Source organism: Lipotes vexillifer, unplaced genomic scaffold (assembly GCF_000442215.2).
Source record: "Lipotes vexillifer unplaced genomic scaffold, Lipotes_vexillifer_v1.1 scaffold230, whole genome shotgun sequence".
Lineage (NCBI taxonomy): Eukaryota > Metazoa > Chordata > Mammalia > Artiodactyla > Lipotidae > Lipotes > Lipotes vexillifer.
In genome coordinates, this window is record NW_006775143.1 from 8,947,473 (window position 1) to 8,968,204 (window position 20,732).

Sequence of the window (20,732 nt, forward strand, 5' to 3'; positions counted from 1 at the left end):
CTTCCCACGACACCGCACTCTGTCTTGTTAGGCTGCATATTTTTCACTTACTGCCACTACGTCATTTCCCAATTTTCCAAAGACAACATGTACCTAAAATGGCTCCACATCACAATGAACTCTTAGGACTGAGAGCACTAAAGCTCAGAGAAAACTAGGACTAGGATCTGGGTCTCCCGAGCCCCAGATGCAAAATTCAAGGTGCCGTAAAAATGCACAGGATGGTAATTAACATGAGAACAGAAAACCTGAACTCAGGTAGAATGGAGGTAGAGCAAATGATCAAAATGATTATTATAAGCGAGCACTAGATCTGACTCTCTTTGTGGAAAGCAAATCGAGAAACCCAAAGCATTATAAGATTCCTGTCATTTGATAGGTGAAAGATGATTTCTTCAGGGGAGAGATTTTTCCCAGAGCTAAATTTTGAAAGGAATGTATCAGGCAGCCCTTATCTGGTTGCTCCAAATATATCCGACCTAGAAATATAGGCAGGTGTGAAATGAAAGCGTTCATGAAAGACCACAGATGAGGGCTTCCCTGGTGGCGCAGTGGTTGAGAGTCCGCCTGCCAATGCAGGGGATACGGGTTCGTGCCCCAGTCCGGGAGGATCCCACATGCCGCGGAGCGGCTGGGCCCGTGAGCCATGGCCGCTGAGCCTGCGCGTCCAGAGCCTGTGCGTCCGGAGCCTGTGCTCTGCAACGGGAGAGGCCACAACAGTGAGAGGCCCGCGTACAGCAAAAAAAAAAAAAAAAAAGACCACAGATGATGATAAAGAGTAGACTCTGGTCGTCTTTATTACCACGTTCATAAAGATGGTTAAGAAATCCTGCTGTTGAATATTCTTAGAACCCTGTTTTTGTGGCCTAAGGAATTTTGAAACCAGTTTTCTGCTGTCCATTGTCTCTTACTTGATAACCACCGATGTGGGCATAAAATGCTTGAGACCCTGCTCCTACATCTGTGTAGATGAAATCTCTACTGTGTTTTTCCTCCCAGACTGAATCCAGGGAACACATAGTGGCCTTCAACATGTTAAATTACCGATCTTGCAAAAACTTATGGAAATCCTGTGTCGAGCACCATACATTCTTTCAGGCAAAGAAGCTACTACCTCAGGAAAAGAATGTTCTGTCTCAGTACTGGACTCTGGGCTCTAGGAACCCCAAAAAGTGAGTATATGCTTTAGGGACAGTCTCCACGCTAGGCTGAGAAATAAACATGTCCTGGTCACCCCTGGGGAGTAAACATCCTCAGGGGGAGGGACGTCTTTGCCCAGGGGCCCTAGGCCCTGGGGCCAGAGCTGCTGCTGGATCTAGAACCATGGGTGAAAGTCTGCTGGGGCCGCAGTGTGTCTTTCCACACATGCAGGCACTTCTCCTACTCCTGTCACTTGCTTCTGCCTGCTCAACTCTAATAACGCTCAGAGCCCCCAAGCAGCCAGCTTTGGAACAGCTCCGTCACGTCACGCCAAGGGAAGCACAAGGCTGTGGCTAAGGGTCATCTTGGTGCCATTAAGACAGCCTCTCCCACTGAACAGTAATTCCGTAAGATGCTCTATAATAACGAATGAGCAGAAATAAAGATTTGCAGAGTCAGGTGACTTTTTGGCATATACTGCATCCAGCAATCACAAGATGGTAACAGTAATAATTATAGTTGACGACTACTGGGTGCTTTACTGTGTTCCACGAACATACTTCATTCTGCTTCATTCTTTTTTTTATGTTTAATTCTTACAGCAATTCCATGTGTGCTATTATCCGTAGGAACGATATTTAAAATACTTAATGGCTAGTAAATAACTCTATACATTTTAAACTTTTAGATTACAGTGTATTCTCATGCAGTTTATATTTTTGTATATGTTTTTATCCTAAGATGTAGAATACAAGATGTATTATAAATACTTGCCTTCTAAATATAAGATGTAGTGGAAATTCCATATCAAATTATTTTCTAAATTGGTTGGAAAAGTTATCTTTGTGATTTTTATTTTAATTGGTGTGGCTGTTACTAAAAATGGTGCCCCTGTCTGAGCCATTCAATCTGATATGTGGGACTGTATCAGACTATTCCAGTGACTTTCCTATTACATGGTAATCAGTTGATAGCTTTCTCAATTGAATAAGTAGTCAATGTCTGTTAGTATCAGTGATAGTATTGATATTTATGGTGCTAAATGCTCTCTCTAAGCTTCTGATGAACCAAGAGCAAATATATTTTCCAGGTTTTTGTCTTCTAATACTGTCCAGTATTTTTACACGTTCAGTAGCTCTATTTCTGAACATGCCATAAACATAACTTGCTGGAATGTAGCATTTACTTTAGTTGGACTTAATCCTCTTGGTGAGCTGAGAAGTGGCATTGAGAGCAACTAAAAGCCTGGACTCTCTTACAGAAGGCTGGGTTAAAATCTGATCTACATCAGTTTTAATTTAATTTGCTTCTTCAATTTCTTCATCTGTAAAATGCAAACAACATGGAGGATTTTTTTTTTTTGGTCCTCCGTTGTGGCAGAAAAAACTACCCCTGTTTTGGTGGCTTAAAGCAGTAACCATTATATTATATCTCAAGATCTTGTGGGTCAGGCATTCGGGAAGGGTGTGGCCAGATGGTCCTTCCTTTCTGTGCAGTAGGTAGACTAGGGTTTCTCAGTGAGATGCAGCTGGTGGCCGGGCTGGGCTGAGGGTCTGGGACCACTTCTCTCCCACACCGGGTGCCTTTGATGGAATGATCAGAAGGCTGGACTCATCCGGACCCCCACCCTCTCTGTGTGTTCTCAGGGCCTCTCACAGGGTAGTTGGATTTCTTACACAGAGGCTCAGGACTGCAAGAGCCTAAGGCAGAGGTGGCCAGTCATCTTAAAGGCTAGGCCCATACCTGGCACAGCTACTCTAGCCCATACCAGCTTGGGTTCAAGAGTCAGAGAACTTGCAGCCATTTTTAATCTGCCACTAGGGGTCACTTGGGACATGGTGGGTGGCTCAGTGGCCACAGGTCAGCAGTTCTTGACCACCAATACCAGTTTCAGCATACTGGCAAATCTCATCCCTCATGCTCTCCATTTCATAGATGGAGAAACTGAGGCTTAGGTTACGTGATTTGCCCAACCCCTAGAGATACCGCTATACATTTGCATATTGGGCCCTCTGAAACTTATTCGGTATTTTCCAAGCTTATGGGACAGTGGAACACTTCTTTTTCTAAAGAGTACCTATTAATAACCTGTGACACATACTTTGGGGAGCTGCTACATTAAACCTTTGAATCATCCAGCTTGCTCCCCTCATTCCGATGATGTGCTCTCAATCAACGGTAATTTGGTTTCTGATGTAGATTCTCGTGGTGATGCTTCTGAGCATTTTGATCAGGGTGACAACCGTGCTTCTCATAGAAAATTAGTACATTGATATTCTAGAGGGTGTGCTTCGTGTTACCTATGTTCTTGTGGTTTTTCTGTCCTGTTTTTTGTTGGGTTGATGGTTTTAGGCTGCAAGGAATTGCGTGGAATGTTTTAATGAGACATTAAAACATTGTTTAAAATTTAGAAATGCCAGAACTGAGTTTCCCCGAAACTGGCTTCAAACTCCATCCTCTCAAATAATTCATTCTCTGAAGGGTCTAGAGAGCTGAGATTTAAATTCTCTAGGTATAAATAAAATTTGAAAGTAACCTTCAGGGTGGCACATTCAGAGAACATGGCCTGAATCTCTGCTGTCTAAGCATATTTTCTCAGGTCTGCTCTTAAAGAGTTCTGAGTGATTTACGGTGACGGTCTCTGCCAGCTAGGATGACAAAGAACACTGGGAAGCATGGTTAATGTTTGTACTCATGCCAGTGTGAGTAAAGTGAGCATTCCTTGAAGTTACTTGAACTGTATTTCAGTGTTAATCCTGAAATTCCTTCTGGTAAGGCTTGGTTATATTCTGAAAGCAGTTTTGTTGCTTGAAATAGTAAGGGCAAGAAAATATTTTTTCACCCGAAGAGAAGAAATCACATAAGGAAAAGCTAGGACAGAAAGGAATCCCTTGTGACCCATGTACCTCTACTCCTGGTAACCTCTGCTGGGGCCATCAAGGTGTTAACCAGTCATCCGTCAGGGAGGGAGTGTGTGTAGACATGTTTCACTTATGCTGTCACTTCTTTCTCGTTGAATATGTCAGTGTAGAAAGTGAACGGACATCTGGTTTTTCAGGTCTGTAAATAACCAGTATTGCAAAAAAGTGATTGGAGGGATGGTCTGGAACCCGGCCATGCAGAGATCTTTATCAGTGGAACATTTAGAAACCAAGAGTCTCCCGTCTCGGTCTCCTCCTATTACTCCCAACTGGTATGTCTTCCTTTTTTGGTATTACCTACCGGTAAACACGTTACTTCTTTTAAAAACTCAATAAAAATAAAAACATAACTACAGGTGGCCTATGGTCAGAGTTTACATTTGCATGTTTGTTGCAGAAGTAACTATTTTTGTGAAATGCACAAGTCTAGCTAAACATTTTCTTTAGTGTATGATGCTGGGATGTTCTTTTTTAAAAAGTTATTTGGTCTAAATAAATTTGAGCACTGCAGCTTACTGAAATGCTGCTCTTGAAATTAGCATATTCAGGTTTTGAGAAGTCCTGTGATAAAGAAGCATGTTTAACTTTATTTACTCTCACATTCCCCATTAATGTCAAACAAAATAAACTTTGAGTAAACATAGTAAAGGTATGTAATACAACTGATGTAAGGACGTGTGACCCTCAGCAACAGTAGCAAATGCACATAGGAAAGTAGCCTGCCAACTTTTAAGATGATGGGCTCAGCTTAAAAAGAAGGAAGTGGCAGGGCTTCCCTGGTGGCGCAGTGGTTGAGAGTCTGCCTGCCGATGCAGGGGACACGGGTTCGTGCCCCGGTCCGGGAAGATCCCACATGCTGCGGAGCGGCTGGACCCGTGAGCCGTGGCCGCTGAGCCTGCGCGTTCAGAGCCTGTGCTCCTCAACGGGAGAGGCCACAACAGTGAGAGGCCCGCGTACCGCAAAAAAAAAAAAAAAAAGGAAGCGGCAGTTTGGCAAAGTGGGAAGGGCACTGGGTTTGTAACTGGAAGACCCGGACTCATTTTGACTCTCCTGTTCCTTAACAAGTTTGTTTACCTCTCTGGTCTCAGACTTTCCATCTGTAAAGGGATTGAATGACATAATGTACAAGTGCTTTGTAAGCTATACAAAAAGGATCAGGTAGAATTATTATTGTTGTTTTTGTTACTGTTGTTATTGTTATTTTATTATAATGTTCCTCAAAGACATCAGGCCATTTTGTGAATGCCTTCAAAACAGCCAGGCATCATCAGAAGGGGAAACCAAGCCAGGAACATTGCCCCAGCTCCACCCTGAAATAAGGGTATGGCTTTCTGTTCACTGTATAATAGGGTGCACCTGTAAATTCTCAAAGAGTGAGCTACCAGGACTAAGGAGCATTCTAACATGCAGGCAAAAAAAGGAGCTGTTGTGCAGGGCCGCTGGGTAAGGGCCCTCCACTGGGGCCTAATGCTCTGGGCAGGGATGGTGACGGTGCTTAGTGTTGGAAATCATAACATGACTGAGTAGATTGGTTCTTGGTTTCCTAGATTTAGGCACTCATCCTATAGTAGTAAATTTATGCTATAAAGTGGCAGCTTAATTTGTCTGAAAGTCTGTTAGGCAGCAGTGCCAGGGCCACAGAACAGAGGTCAGGACAGCATCCAGGAGAACAGCTGGAGTTGATGTTGCCACGCCAGTGGACTGTAGCTCTTACTGCTCTTTATAGGTCCTCTTCTGAGGAATCACAAACCTTTCTACTCTGCTTTGGACACAGTGTTATTGATTATCTGAGCCCAAGGGGATTGCAAATAGTGGGGGCTCTGACAGTCCCAAGGAGAAATGGCTAACAAAGAAGCGGAAGATGGAAAGACAGGGAAAATGAAATTTAGAAAGCTCAGCAGCCTGGGATCACCCACTGCAGGAGCCGATGCCCAGGTGCTGCCCCAGGTGTCACCCCAGGCATCCTGGGGACATTGCTTCATTTGATTCGTTTTCAGGAGCCAGTAGGTACAACTGAGGCTCAGAGAGGTGGTGTGACTTGCCTCATGTCACACAGCTACTGCTGCTATTGGAGGGACAGGGCGGTGCTGGGGCTATGCCCATCTAATACCACATAAGATATAGATATATATATACATATATATTTTTTTTATCTTATTTTATTTTTTAATTTTTTTGCGGTACGCGGGCCCCTCACTGTTGTGGCCTCTCCCGTTGCGGAGCACAGGTTCTGGACGCGCAGGCTCAGCGGCCATGGCTCACAGGCCCAGCCGCTCCGCGGCATGTGGGATCTTCCCAGACCGGGGCACGAACCCGTGTCCCCTGCATCGGCAGGCGGACTTTCAACCACTGCGCCACGAGGGAAGCCCCATAAGAGATACATTTTAAAAAGCAAACATTTCTTCTTGGATCAAGTGAGATTCGCATGAGGGGATGTAGTTGAAATAAGTCTGCCGAAAAACTTACTTTAGCTTCTAAACCCTTACTTATACCATACAAATGAATCAGAAAAATTGTCTGATGAGCGCAGTCAGTAAAGCCTGTTTACACATTGCGAGCTTGAGTCCTCCTGGAAGAATAACTCCCCCTAAATCAACACTCAACAACTTCCCAAAGAGCAAAAACCAGTCTCATCTTCCTTGTTTATAAAGCTGAGGAGCTGAACCCCTGGGCACCTACTCTGTCCAGTAAGATGGATGTGTGATAAGAAAACTGGGCTGAGTATCTGGGACCATGTGGCCCTTGATAGATTCTAGTGTAGTAATGGGTTAACTGGCTCTTAAGTTCCAACAGCATCAGCAAAGGCATCCTTCGAAAGGTCAGAGCACAAAGTTAGATCACTGATGTCTGATAAAATTCCTAAGTAGCATCTGCTTTCAGCACTTCACACTGAACCTTTCCCCACCAGGCGAAGTCCTCGACTCCGGCACGAAATCCGAAAGCCACGACACTCTTCCGCAGACAACCTTGTGAATGAAATGACATACATCACTGAAACTGAAGATGTGTTTTACACCTACAAGGGCTCCCTGTCCCCCAAAGACAGCGATTCTGAGATTTCTCAGAACCGAAGCCCACACCGAGAGTAAGAAACTTGTGTTCCTCTCTTTCTTTGTGTCTGCTTGTTTGGGCTGTTGAGGAATTTGCTCAGGCCCAATGGCCATTTAAGAGGAGGCAAGGGCTGGAGCCTTCAGCCAGCTCCCCGGGGTGCTCTCTGCCAGGCCAAGAACATCATCGTGCTCTCCCTTCCCCGACAGGAAGACAGGCTCTGTGCCTGGGGTCAAGAGCTTGCCCTGCTTTTTGTCAACAACAGTGTCCGCACGCTTGTTAGCTCTCCTGAATAGTGTTCTCGCCAGTTCATGAGCAAAGCCCAGTTTAAGCCATTTCTTACTCCAGAGGTTGTAGACATGTTAACTATAGTAGTATTTCTCTCGATTGTCAGAGTTGGACCACTGCAGGATTCCCCGTCACTGGAGATGTGCTTATTTTCTAGCTGTCCACAGAAAGCCTTCTCAGAACCACATTACGTCCTCGGGTTTTTGTTCTTTTTGTTTTTAATGAATAGTCAGTATAAAGAAAAAACATTCAGAGAACATCTCTGATTTTCTTTGTTAAATTTTTGTCAAGGACAGTGTGCATCAAATTCTTTTATGTCCCCACTTTCCTTTTTTAATGTGACAAACTCCCTTCACATTTCAAGGTCAGGAGAAAATATGTCTCTCCTAAAATACTGGCTTGAGTCCTTTTATTATTCAGTAAGATAATATCTAATTCAGTAGTTCCCTGTTTGACTTGATTACCAGGGAGCTCAGAGCTGCATGTCAGGCTCAATTGCATTAGCTTCCCATAGCTCAGGTTTCTGATCTAGTCCCTACTCTTCCTTCCTTGCTTTATTAATGGGTCTTATTTTTTCTCTTGTTTTAATGAATTCACTGTTCTACCATATCTGCACATTTTAGAGTAAGCGATCTCAAATCATTTTTTTGAAGTGGACAAGACATAGATCGTAAATCAAATGACATAAAGTATTATAGGAATGGATCATCTATTAGGAAGTCAACCATGGTCATTGAGTATCCATTCAGTTAAGTCCCATGCTGCGCCCAAAATATAGAAACATATAATGCTTCCCCTAATAGCAAAGGATTAGCAAGAAGGCACTTCAATTAATCTGTACATTTTTACCACTCTAGCTACTAGGATTAAAGCATTAAATGCATCCCGATCATACTGTAGGCATCACAGGTGAGTCACAGATATCACTTTGCACTTAAGTGTGAAGTTGTTACTTCTCTGCTGTCCCTGGACCACAGCAAACATAGTTTCCAGCTTATCTGTGTTCTTAACACCTCTGATTAAATAATCCTCTGGTCATTATTTCCTTGTGACCTGAGCTTGGATGATGCTTTTGTTGAAATGATCACTATCTCTTGCTCCAACTTGCAGCCTCACCGAGGTTACAGTGGACGGGTGTAAGTTCCTTTGCGTGACACTGGTTTTGCAGCTCTAGGTCTACAAGGGCAGGAGTGCAGGCATGCATGACTTGAGCCACTTCGAGGCTGTCAGGGGCTGTGTTGCTTTGCTAAAAGGAGAAGGAGGGTTTAGGGAACTGACCGAGGGCTCTGGGATGCCCAGTCACACCCTTTGTGTCAGATCCTCCTGCTGTGGTTTGCAAATCCATCATGGAATTGTGGAGCTTCTGGACCTTCCCTGTCCAGTACAGTAGCCACTAGTCACATGTGGCTATTCAGATTTAAATTATTTAAAATAAAATAAAATTTAAGTTCAGTTCCTCAGTCATACAAGCCTCATCTGAAGTGCTAAAGAACCACATAAGTAGTGCCTACCATATTGGACAGCACAGATACAGTACATTTCCGGGTGCTGGCTGGAGGAGAGATGAATTCTGTCCAGTGGTATATGGATGTCTTAAAGGGCTACGCTCATTGCCGAGTCCTGCAGCACATTTTGTACACCCTTTGCTGCTCATTGAGGGAATGTGAAGGTGAATTAGACAAGCCTTTGCTTTCAGGGACCTCCAGGCCAGCTGGGCAAATAGCATATTATCAGCCTTCATTGTCACACTGTGGGGCTCTGTCACTTTGGTGAAAGGAGAACAGAGTTTGGGCAAATGGGGGTTCTGAGAAGCCTGATTACAGGTCCTAGGTCACATCTTCCATCTGTGACCTATAATTCCATCTTCCTTCCCCACCATGGAATTAGAGCATCTAGAGCTTCACAGGCCAATACAGCCACACACAGGTGGCTATTTAAGTTTATTAAAACTCAGCTGAGAATTCACTTCCTCAAGCCTGGTTCGATTTAAGTAATTTCTAGCCCTACTCACCCCTAGGCATTGCACATCGGTTCTTCCTGAAACTCCTCCGTGAGACATACAAAGATGTATCATCCTGGGGCACTTTTTATTTTGCAGCGAAATGTTAAAAGTAGCAAATAATGGTGATGGAAACGCAGCCTTCCTTGCCATGTCTTTGCCAGGTGAGCCAACAGTAGATGGCTCACAGAATCGAGTTAGCGGCTGTGCTTTGCAAGTGGGGCGAACAGTTGAAAATGTTCAGCCCCTAGCACCTCACTTAAGTAGCGGACCCCTTCCTGCTGGCAGGAAGCCACCTCCTGCTGTGTCTTCAGAGGCAGCTGGCCTCCCTGAGAGTCTGGTGGCCCTCCATTGACCAAGGCAAGAAGGGAAGGTTAGTCTGTACTTGGAGAAAAAACTGCGGTGGCGTTTTCAGTGAGTACAGTCATCCCTCGGTACCCAAGGGGGATTGGTTCTAGGACCCTCACAGATACCAGAATCCATGGATTCTCAAGTCTCTTATGTAAAATTGCTAAGTATGGTTGGCCCTTCGTATCCCCGGATTTAATTCGATCTGTGCTTGGTTGTATCCATGGATACCCAGGGTGGGCTACAGTATTTTCAAAATGTTTAAGAAACATTGGACATGCTTTATACAACACATTAGTGTGTTAAGAGGCAAAAGGAAGTATCCTGTCAGAAATCAGATGAATAACATCACAGACAGCAAGGAGAGTTCCTTTTAGAAAGAAGAATGAAGTGTAATGTTCTGTACCCATGTAAACAAGAGGAAGAAAGAGAGAAAGGAAGAAACAGCAGTTCGACTTTGGCTCTAAGCCTTAGTGGTGCAGTTCAGACTCTGAACATCATCCCAGTGGATAAGTCACCTTGGTTGGTTCCGTATTTATAGCAGCGCAGCAAAGTTTATGATTAGTTACGAATCCTTGGCAGTTTGCTTTATGCCCGAGTAGGCTGTCCTCTTGTTACTCTCTCAGCCGTTCTATGTTCCTTTCCTTGTTTCAGAGCCAAGGCCAAGATCTGCAGAGAAGGAAGTTTCCAAAAACAAAAACAACCCACCACCCAGAAAAATGGGAGGGGGTGTTTCTCAAAGGAAAAAATGACTTTGCAGAGCAGAAGCTGGAGGAAAACAAATTTTAGGGCAGATGAGGGTTGTGTTTGAAGAACTTCTCCTCAGTGAATGGGACTTGGTGCCATTGTGGTGCCTTTGCTATTTGCTTACTTCCTTCTTTAGAGCCTGCCGTGTTCCAAGGACAGTGGACAGCTGTTGGCTTTTGTTTCCAAACTTCTGTACACACAACAATGTGAATATACTTAAATGCTACTGAACTGTAAACTTGAAAATGGTTAAGATGGTAAATTTTATATTATGTGTATTTCACCACTATTTTAAAAAATGTTTTTAAATAGCTTCTCTGCATTGGAAGGAACTTTGGGAATCCCTTTCTTCAGCTGCATCACCAGTGTAGGAATTCCCTCTGCCCTGTCACCTGGTTACCCTGCTGGTGATGGGCATCTCTCCTGCCGTGTGGCAGCCTGTTCTCTAGTTGGACGACCCAGTTGTCCAAGCTGTGTCTCCCCACAGGAGACCAGCCAGCGACAGGGTTTCATTAGGAGTTTTGTGTCCACTTGCCCTGCACCTTGCCTGCACTTCACTTGGTCTTGGGCCACTTGCATGTGGACAGCTGACGAATACCTTAAACCCAGCCTGGCCTGGTCTCAGCTCATCATCTTCTGTCCAGCCTGTGGCTCCTCCTGTCTTGGTGAGTGGGGCCACGTTTCAGAACCACCCAGTGGGCACTGATGGGAACTTCAGGCATCCTCGACAACTCCTTCTCTTCTGCCTGCGTCATCTAGTTTCTCACCTGTTGATTCTCCCTCGTGAACATCCCTTGACCTGGACCCCTCCGCCGTCCACCCCGCACTGCCCCTGTGTAGCCGCCATCGTCTCTCGAAGGGACAGTTGCAATAGTGCCCTAAGTGTCCTCCTGTCTCTAGTCTCTCCTCCTTCCAGACCATCCTTAACAAGGGTAACAGGCTCATTTTCCTGAAATTTATGCCCAAGCATGTCACTCCCCCGCTTAAATGCCTTTTCAAAATTTCATGCCTCTGCAAATACCACTGAAGTTTTTTTATTATTAGAGTTTTGCCTAAAATATAGGGCTGGCCAAAAAGTTTGTTCGGGCTCTTCCATACGATCTTATGGAAAATCCCAAAGGAACTTTTTGGCCAACCCAACACTTTCTTCTTCCCTCTTGACTACCTGTTTAAACGTCTACTGGTTTATCTTTCAGACTCAAGCACCCCCTCCTCTGTGAAGCCTCTCCTGGCCTCCCACTGTATGCTAGACATCTGAGCATCTCCATTACAGCATGATGATAATATTTGATTACTTTTATATCTTAAACTAGACAGCGAGCTCTTTGAGGGCAGGGATAGTGCCCTGTTCACCTCTCCTTCCCCCAAACCTGGCGTGGTGCCTGGCACTTCATGATATTCAGTGACTACTCTGATGGATGGACAGGTGAATGGGGAGACGGTCACATGAAGCAGGATGTGGCCCTTGGCTAAAGTACAAACAAGCTCCCAAGTTTTTACAGTGGGTACCCCCTCTGCCACTTCCACGGCAGGTCCCCATATCACACAGCATCTAATCTGCACGCCAAGGACTCAGATTTACTATAACGAGTTTTGGTTACCTGTCTTCTATGAGCAGGTCCCCATGGTAGGTGCTGCTGCAGGCTGTGTGTCAATGAGAAATTCTCATCGAAGAGTTCAAGCATGAATTGACTGAAATTTAACAAGTGCTTTCTTGCCCTTAAGTTATCGCAACGTCTGAGTGGGCAGCCTGGGGACAGGTGCATGACCCTTGATTCCATTAATGATGAGACGTAGAGCTCAGACAGCGGCATCTCTGACCCACATTCCCTCAGCCACCTCCGCAACTTCTTGAGTGAAGTTTTGATCTCGGGCCCTTGGCATGTATCACAGAGATAAAAGAGTATCACCTGAAGAACGTCTCCATGTCGTAACACCCATACTACGAAGACGTGCTTTCTATTACTCGGTGATCCTTATGTCAGGATCTATGTGAAATATCTGGCTTTGTGTTAAGTACACCAGGAGAGGAATAGGCAGAGGACTAGGGTCTCTCCTGACCTCGAGGAGCTCGCAGACTCGAGAGAGAAATGCCACATGGAATGGCCCCTATTCTATCACCACCATAGCCAGTGCCTCCTTGCGGGCGCCCAGTGAGAGCTGTGAAACCCTCAGTGGGAGCACAGCTTTGCTTGGCTAACAGGTTTGTGCGGGGGTGGGGGGGGACGCGGGGGCCTTTGTCATTTTCTAGGGTGTAGAAAAGAATGGTATAAAAAGTATCACCCAGGGAATCCTGCCATTTTAACTGTCTCTAACCTTGCTTCCCTTCAGAGAAATGAACTCTGTCCTGGCTTTTGTTTCCGATGACTACCGCATTTACAGTTCTGAAGCATCGGCTTCTGAGGGCGAGCACCTGTTTGTCTGCCGGTCAGTCTGTCTGTCTGTCTGTCTGTCTCTGCCCCTTTCACCCCAGGGAGCTGGGGTGGCCAGTCCCTCCCTGGCCACTCTGGCTCCCCGACGGCAGTGACGGTCTCCCTTCCGGCCTCAGGAGCAAATCAATTGCTTCAGCTCCCTCCTGCTACCCCTTTCTTTGCCCCTTTCACAGTTACCCACTGAAACCCCAGGGGTTCCCCTCTTCTCTCCGCCCTCACCCACTGGGCTCTCCCCTCGGTTGCACCTCATATCCTGCCCAGGTAGGGAGGAAGGCCACTTGGTTTGGCATCTTCACTCCTGGCATCCCTGTGCTGCGTCCAGCTGCCACCTTCTTGTTGCTTCCTGTCATTACATGTCCTCCTCGCCATCTGTCTGTCCATCCTCCACACTGAGCGGAGCATTACTGCAGCCTACAGGGAACGTCTGTACACGGTTGATCAGCCAAAAAAATATTGTCATGTTTAATAAATTACCATCTAAGAGTAAGCTCTCCACCCCTACTTAGAAAATAGGATTGGACACATAATGACATTGACTATGTTATTTTTAGTACTATGGGCTAGACTATGGGATAGACCATTACATTTTATACTGGAAAAGAAAAATACTTTAAAACCTTATAAGATGTCATCTAAATTCTATATAATGTAATTCGAAATTCAGAATTTAGAAATTAAGTAAATATAATGAATACAGAAATACATTACAGTTTACTGAAAAGTCTGTTGTCTTCTGCTTTGTCACCTTGCTCTTCTGTGTAAATGTCATCACCCTTTCCATCGCTCTCATCTCCAGATTATTCCAAACGTTTGAAGTATGAATGCTATTTGCAGCTTCACAGTAAATGTTCAGGTCCACCCCTAGAGCTGGAAATGGCTTTTCCTAAACCTCCTTGGCTTTATCTTGTTTAGCAACATCCAAGTTACCCTTTCTGCCACTAGGAGGTGCTCTTATAAACATCAAAACTTAGAAAAATTGCCCAACTTCAGGAGAATTTTTTTTTTTAGCTTCCTTTTAAGTAAATTAAAGTCTCATTTATTTTCAGTCTGAAAACATACCACTAGTACATAACAAAATATCCTCTCTCTGAAATGCCTTCCCATCCAACTTGAAAACCTTAAGGCCAAACTCTTCTCTTGCAAATAGCTCTACTTCTGTACTACCCTGTCACTGAATTTTTTTATTCAAATGAATTGAGATTGTGAATCATTTTGTGTGACTATGATACAGATTTTGTATTTAAAGTAAGCTAATTTGAACTTGCTAGGAAACAGAAGCACTACGTTAATGAAAACTCCACGGATAAGGACCTGAAATAAAGAGGCAGCAGCAGCTGTCTTTTGTCTGTTTGTTTCACTGAATGTCTGTCTTTGCTCACCTTTCCCATCACTAACCTGGAATGAGATTAGAATATGGAGGAGTCTGTGGAACATGAGGACAACCCCATATTCTGTTGGCTTTTAAAGGCATCTTTTGCTAGGACTGTGGCTCTGGAAGGGGTCTAGTGTGGGCGTGCATGACGCAGAGAAGTTGCGTGTCCTCCACCGTGTTCACCCCTGTGGCCCTGAGAGGTTAGAGAGGAGGGTCTTAGGAGCAGACCTGGTGTGAGGAGAGGAGAGGGGAGAGGTGCTGGGGGAGTCATGTTCATCAGACTTCTGTCTGTCAGGTGAGGGGAAAGCTGTGTGACCTTGGGCAAGTCACTCAGCGCCTCTTGACCTGTTTCTTCATCTGTGAAATGGGAGTTGAACCAGATGACCACAGAGGTCTGTTCAGTTGTAATAGTCTGTAATTCTCGAAGATAACGCCATCCAGTAGAACTTCCTGCGATGATGAAAATGTCCTGTAACTGCGCTGTCCAGTGCAGGAGCCTCTAGCCACGTGTGGCTGTTGAGAATTTTTGAAATGTGACTGGTACAACTGAGGAACTTTCTAATCTTAATTTACTTAAATCTAAATAGCCACATGTGACTAGTGACTGCCATATTGGGCCGCGCAGCTCCAAGATACAAAAGGACTTATATTAGAGAAAAATAAAACGTATAATCTCAGTGGAGGCATTAATGGATGTCACAGGTGAATAACGTAAACTAGGATTCATATAAATTGTCCTGAATATGCCACGTTAGTCCCATTTCCTTTGGGTAGCGAACTGTCCTGTGAAGCAGAGCTATGAGTGGGAGTGAGATGGAAGGGAAAAGCTTTCAAAAGGGATGGAGACGCATGCATCTGGGTGAGCTTCAATAATTAAGCACCAGAGTAGCTGGGCATACTTCCCTATCACCCTTCCAAAGCAGCTGAGTTTTCAGCAATTCCTGGTACTACCCTGCCCTCCTTCCCCTTTTCCCCAAAACTAAAGGCAATGATCTTTAGGCCAGTTGGGGGCATGGGCAGCCAGTGGACTCTGGATGTGCCTGAGCCCTGGGCTTGACCTTTGGAGCTCTTCTAAGGTTCCAAGGATTGGTGACAGCCGCGAGATGCCAAGCCCCAACAGTCAGTAATGTTTGCTCTGATAAAATATTAATCCAGTTATTAAAATATCTCCTCCTTCCCCACGATGAAGGAGTATATCCGAGAACAACCCAGCACAAAGCTGCCTGACCCAGAAGTCATCCAGTTCTGTGTCTCCATCTTCAAATGCTCCAGGCTCCTGTTCCCCAGATGGCCTCGATCAGCAGTTCTTAGAGGACTTCCACAGGGTGACCAAAGGGGGCTCCACCGAGGACTCCAGCCAGTACTACTGTGACAAGGTGCGTGACCTCAGGTGCTGCGGCTGAAGTGGCAACCAACCCAGCCAGACCTCCTGTGCAGGGCTGCCTTATGGGCGATTAGGTGGTTATGACTCAAAGAAAATAGTACATCACCAACCACTGGAGAAAGAAGTAAGATAACTGATGCTTTTCTGACGTTTTCCAGAATGATGGTGACGGCTACTTAGTCTTGATCCGCATCACACCAGATGAAGATGGAAAATTTGGATTTAATCTAAAGGTATGTTGTGTGTAATTTATAAGGACATTTGATGCTCTGAAGCAGTCTTTAGATGACTTTTTAAGTTCCATTAGAAATGTGCCACGTACCCAAGGCTGCATAAGGAAATTGGCTCAGCCTTCGGAATTGGGAGCTTTTTTTTGTGGCCATAGTAGCTGCCTCATACCGAGTGCCTGCTCTGTGTACTTATTTATATCACCTTATTGAGTTCTTCTATTAAGTGGTGAAATTGGAATTTTAAAACCCTTTTTTTTTTTTTTTTGCGGTACGCGGGCCTCTCACTGTTGTGGCCTCTCCCGTTGTGGAGCACGGGCTCCGGACGCTCAGGCTCAGCGGCCATGGCCCACCCGCCCAGCCGCTCCGCGGCATGTGGGATCCTCCCGGACCGGGGCACGAACCCGTGTCCCCTGCATCGGCAGGCAGACTCTCAACTACTGCGCCACCAGGGAAGCCCTTAAAACCCATTTTATAGATGCACGCTAAGGCTCAGAGAGATGGGAACCCCTCAGCATTGCTAAGAGAGAACAGTGGTTCAAGTGCAGGGCCATCACCCTCCTCTGCCTCCCTCTAGGCAGGCTCTGCAAGCTATGGCCTGCAGGCCAAATCCCATCTGTTTTTATAAATAAAGTTTTATTGGAACGCAGACACCCCATTCATTTACAAATGGTTTATGGCTCCTTTGGCACTACGGTGGCAGAGGGGAGAAGCTGCAACAGAGCCCTCTGTCCCACAAAGCCGAGATAGGTAATATCTGGCCCTGTACAGCAAAGGTTTTTACTCTAGAGCAAAGTGAGGGCAGGTGGTCTTTGCTGCCCACCCCGCAGCTGCCATCACGCACTCCTTTCCAGTACCCGCAGCCCTGCTGACAGCCTGTTCTCAGAGGTCAAAAGCCCTCACGACATGGGGCCTTTCTACAGCTCCCCTCCTCCACTGAAAACCCCCTGTCCGTCGCAGTTAGGGGCTGTGCTTCTTGAGTCCTTCTCCAGGGGATGTTTGCATTTTTTGAAAGGAGGCTGCTTCCTCTAAGTGCATCTTTGGTCTGTGGAAGGTGGGGATGGCAGTGGGAGGCTTCTGAGCAGCCTTCTTTCTGGTTGGCCCACTAGACCCAGGGACCCAGGAACCTTGTCATTCCGAAAGGTGCCAACGCCTGCGACTAGAATAAGTTCAAGGGAAGTTTGAGCCCTCCCTTGTGTCAGAGATATCTGCATGTCTTTGTTGCTGTGAACGACTCAAGTGGTTTTTTAATCTACATGTTTACAGGGAGGAGTGGATCAAAAGATGCCTCTTGTGGTATCAAGGATAAACCCAGAGTCACCTGTAAGTAAACATGTTCTGTTATTTCCCAAGTTTGCTTTCCCCTACACGTAACAGATTTCTGTTTCTGTGTCCTGTTTCTTTGTTACTGGCAGCAGAGAGTGTGTGTAAATGCATGCACAGAGATAGAAGGAAAGAATGGAGGCCATTTTCCAGAGCCTTATTGCTCGCTGTGGTCCCCGAAGCTGCAGCACCAGCATCACCTGGGAGCTCATTAGAAATGCAGACTCTCGGCCCCACCCAGACCTCCTGGACCAGAATCTGCATTTTAACCAGATCCCCGGATGACTGGTGTGCACGTTGAAATGTAGAAGTCCTGCCTGAAAGAAGGACACTGGGGCTTAGAGTTTGCTGTTCTGCTCGCTCGGAGTGGGCTCACGGCCCCTGTGTCCCTCCCCCTCCCCACCCTCAGCCCTCTGTCTGGGGCTCTAGGCATCTAGGAGGTGATTTGCTTTTGTATAACAGTGAGCACCAAAGGGTCCCTGTGCCTCCTAAGAAGGTGCCTGTTTGGGAGTTTTACTCTTAAGCTTGTGGTTTACCTTTTCTTACTGCTTGTGGCCTCTGTGAGTTAAGAAGCCTTTCACTCCCACACTGTTCAATGCACGGCTTCTCTCCATAATGGCTTCTGCCTTTGGGGTTATGTTTGCAAAGGCTTTCTCCATCACAAGATAGATAAATACTCGCTTTTAGCTGACGAATCTTTTTTTTTTTTTTTTTAAACCGGTATACGGGCCTCTCACTGTGTGGCCTCTCCCGTCGCGGAGCACAGGCTCCGGACGTGCAGGCTCAGCGGCCATGGCTCACGGGTCCAGCCGCTCCGTGGCATGTGGGATCTTCCCGGACCGGGGCGCGAACCCGTGTCCCCTGCGTCGGCAGGCGGACTCTCAACCACTGCGCCACCAGGGAAGCCCTGACGAATCATTTTCTAACCACACATCTAGACAACAAAAGATAGAGGCATTGAAGTCATTATGACATTACAATAATAAGTGAAGCCTGGCTACCATAGAGAAATAGCCTCAGTAGTTTTCTTAGCTTTACTCCAAAATGTTTCATAACGTAGGTTCTGAGCAGGACTCCTTTAAGATCCCACTGCCAGCTACCATGTCACCATTGCAGTGGAGGCAAAAATAAAGATGGTCATGCCTGAGGGAGAAGAGAACTTGGTCATGGTCTCAAGTGTCGGGGCTCAGAAAACATCAGGTTCTTCCCTTGAGGATTGTGTTAAGATAACGGAAGAAACTTGCTCTTCCCCCACGCAGGCGGACACCTGCATTCCTAAGCTGAACGAAGGGGATCAAATCGTGCTAATCAACGGCCGGGACATCTCAGAACACACCCATGACCAAGTGGTGATGTTCATCAAAGCCAGCCGGGAGTCGCACACACGGGAGCTGGCCCTGGTGATCAGGAGGAAAGGTAACAGCCACCCGCGGGGGAGGAGCCTTAGCAAAGAGGGCCTTCCCCAGCCTGTTCCGTGGTTCTGCGATGTTGCACTTGTAGCCAACATGGGAAAATCAAGGGCTTTCCCGTGACCACCTGATGGCCGACTTCTCCCTTGAAAAATATGGAGATCTGCCTCCACAGGGCCCTGCCCCTCATGGCCAGTCCTCTGCAGGTAGGCAGCACCCTCCACCCCTTTATATACTAGGTGTGACGCTCCTCTCCCCGATTCCTCCCAGGCCCAACTCAGCCCACTTCACACACCCCTCTTAGCTTCCTGGCCCTGCCTGCATTTGCATATTCAACCCTTCCTCAAAGGACCAGGTTATATTTTATTCATGTGCATTTGGTTTTTGTTACAGAGGCAGTAAGCAGAGTGGGGCAGGAGCCTGGTTGCCTTGGGGCTGTTCGAACTCTGCCTCCCACTGGGTTCAGGGACCTTGAGCAAGTTTCTCACCCAATCTGTGTTTCAGTTTCCTCTAATGTAAAATGAGGATGACAGTCGCTACCTGCAAGGGTCCCTCGGAAGAGTAAATGATACTCATACTGGAAGGCATCAAAGATGCTGCCCAGTACTTGGTGGGCATTTGAAAGACAACCTCTGTTGAATACAGCTACTATTATTGTCATTGTCGTTGTTGTCATAAAGCAATAAGCTGAGTCCTCACATCCTCCTTCCCAGCTCTCCAAATACTGCAGGTGAATGAAGTATGCGACTCAAGCCCTGGCCCCGCATCTCCGTTCTGGCCTCACAGTTGTCAGCAGAGCCCACGCCCCCTCATGCCTGCCTTCTCTGTTCCCACCGAAACTCCCAGTGCCAGCTCTCATCCCACCTCCTCCGTGAGGCCCTGCCAGATCTCTCCAGACCCCTACCCACCTCCTCCCACCACCCATCCCCACCAAACCCAGCTCCATGCTTGACACACAGTAGGTGTCACTAGTGACAGTAGCTGATGTCTCTGCAGCACCAGCCGAGTGCTTGCACTGTGTTAATTGCTTTGTGTAATTATCCTCTTCAACTCTTATAATGTTCTCGTAAGGTTGGTATTCCTATCCCCAAATGAGGAATCACAGAGAGGATAAGTAAGTTGCCGTGTGTCTGGTAAGGCCACATGATAATAGAGAAGGAAGGAATCCAGCGATCGGGAGCAGGCCTCTCCATCACATGAAGTGCCGTGTGACATGCTGGCCAATACGAGGGGCTGGAACGAGAGCATTCTGGCCGGGCCGGCGGGGAGGGGGTCCTCCACCAACCCATGGCAAAGGGCTGGCTCCTGTGTGAGGTGAGGGAAACAGATGTTTGTAGATTATTAGAGCTTAAAGAGCAGTGCCACTGATTTTCTATAACTGTAATGGTAAGTTCATTTTTAAAATAAACATTCAAGTAAAAAATGAGTTGATTAAAAGAAAAATAGTAACATAGGGAATAGCAGATATGACAAAAATCATGAAAATAAGCAGAAGATCTGAGCTTCTGTGGTCAGTGGAAAGAATGTGGTCTTTAGCGTCAGACATGTGGACTGAATTCCCGTGTCCCAGCCGGTCAGGGACAACTCTTTTGCCCTGTGAATCAGTTTCCTCATCTGTAAAATGGGAATAAAGACCGCTGGTTTAGAGTTGTGAGGATTCAGTTCAACTATGTGGAAAACACAAAAGTGGTTCCTTTCTTTCTCCTTTCCTGTTATCTTGAAGGTAGTGGCAAGTCATTGAAGGCTCTTGGGTAAGGGAAGTGACTTCTTTTTCTGGGTAGAAAGGGAACATTCAGAGATGATCCCAAAGTTTGAAGTGACTAGACAGAAAGAGGCACGTGAGGCTGGAAGTATTGTGCATGGTTGGGGAGAGGGGGTCCTCTGTTTGTTTTTACCCATATTGAGTCTGACGTGAAGGGAGATTTCCAAAGGGGAAGCACAGAGGAGACTAGAGATGTTTACTTGGGAGCCTCCCACCTAACAATGGCCTCGAGTTAGAGACTGACTGACTGAGCTCTGAGGGGCGGTGGTGGTGTGTAGAGAGGGTCAGACCCCGCACCAGTTTCCTGGGAAAATGCCTGTTTTAAGGGAGCA

The 20,732-nt window shown here is 46.3% G+C and overlaps 1 protein-coding gene across 1 annotated transcript in view; it reads left to right on the top strand.

The window, feature by feature from the left end:
• The window catches only part of PTPN3 (protein tyrosine phosphatase non-receptor type 3), a 72,034-nt gene that overhangs the window by 27,666 nt on the left and 23,636 nt on the right, over nucleotides 1-20,732 (top strand). The window contains 7 exon segments of the mRNA XM_007449792.1: nucleotides 1,000-1,172; nucleotides 4,199-4,333; nucleotides 6,970-7,146; nucleotides 15,485-15,671; nucleotides 15,838-15,912; nucleotides 17,173-17,229; nucleotides 18,489-18,645. Coding sequence (XP_007449854.1) covers nucleotides 1,000-1,172; nucleotides 4,199-4,333; nucleotides 6,970-7,146; nucleotides 15,485-15,671; nucleotides 15,838-15,912; nucleotides 17,173-17,229; nucleotides 18,489-18,645 — 961 coding nt within the window.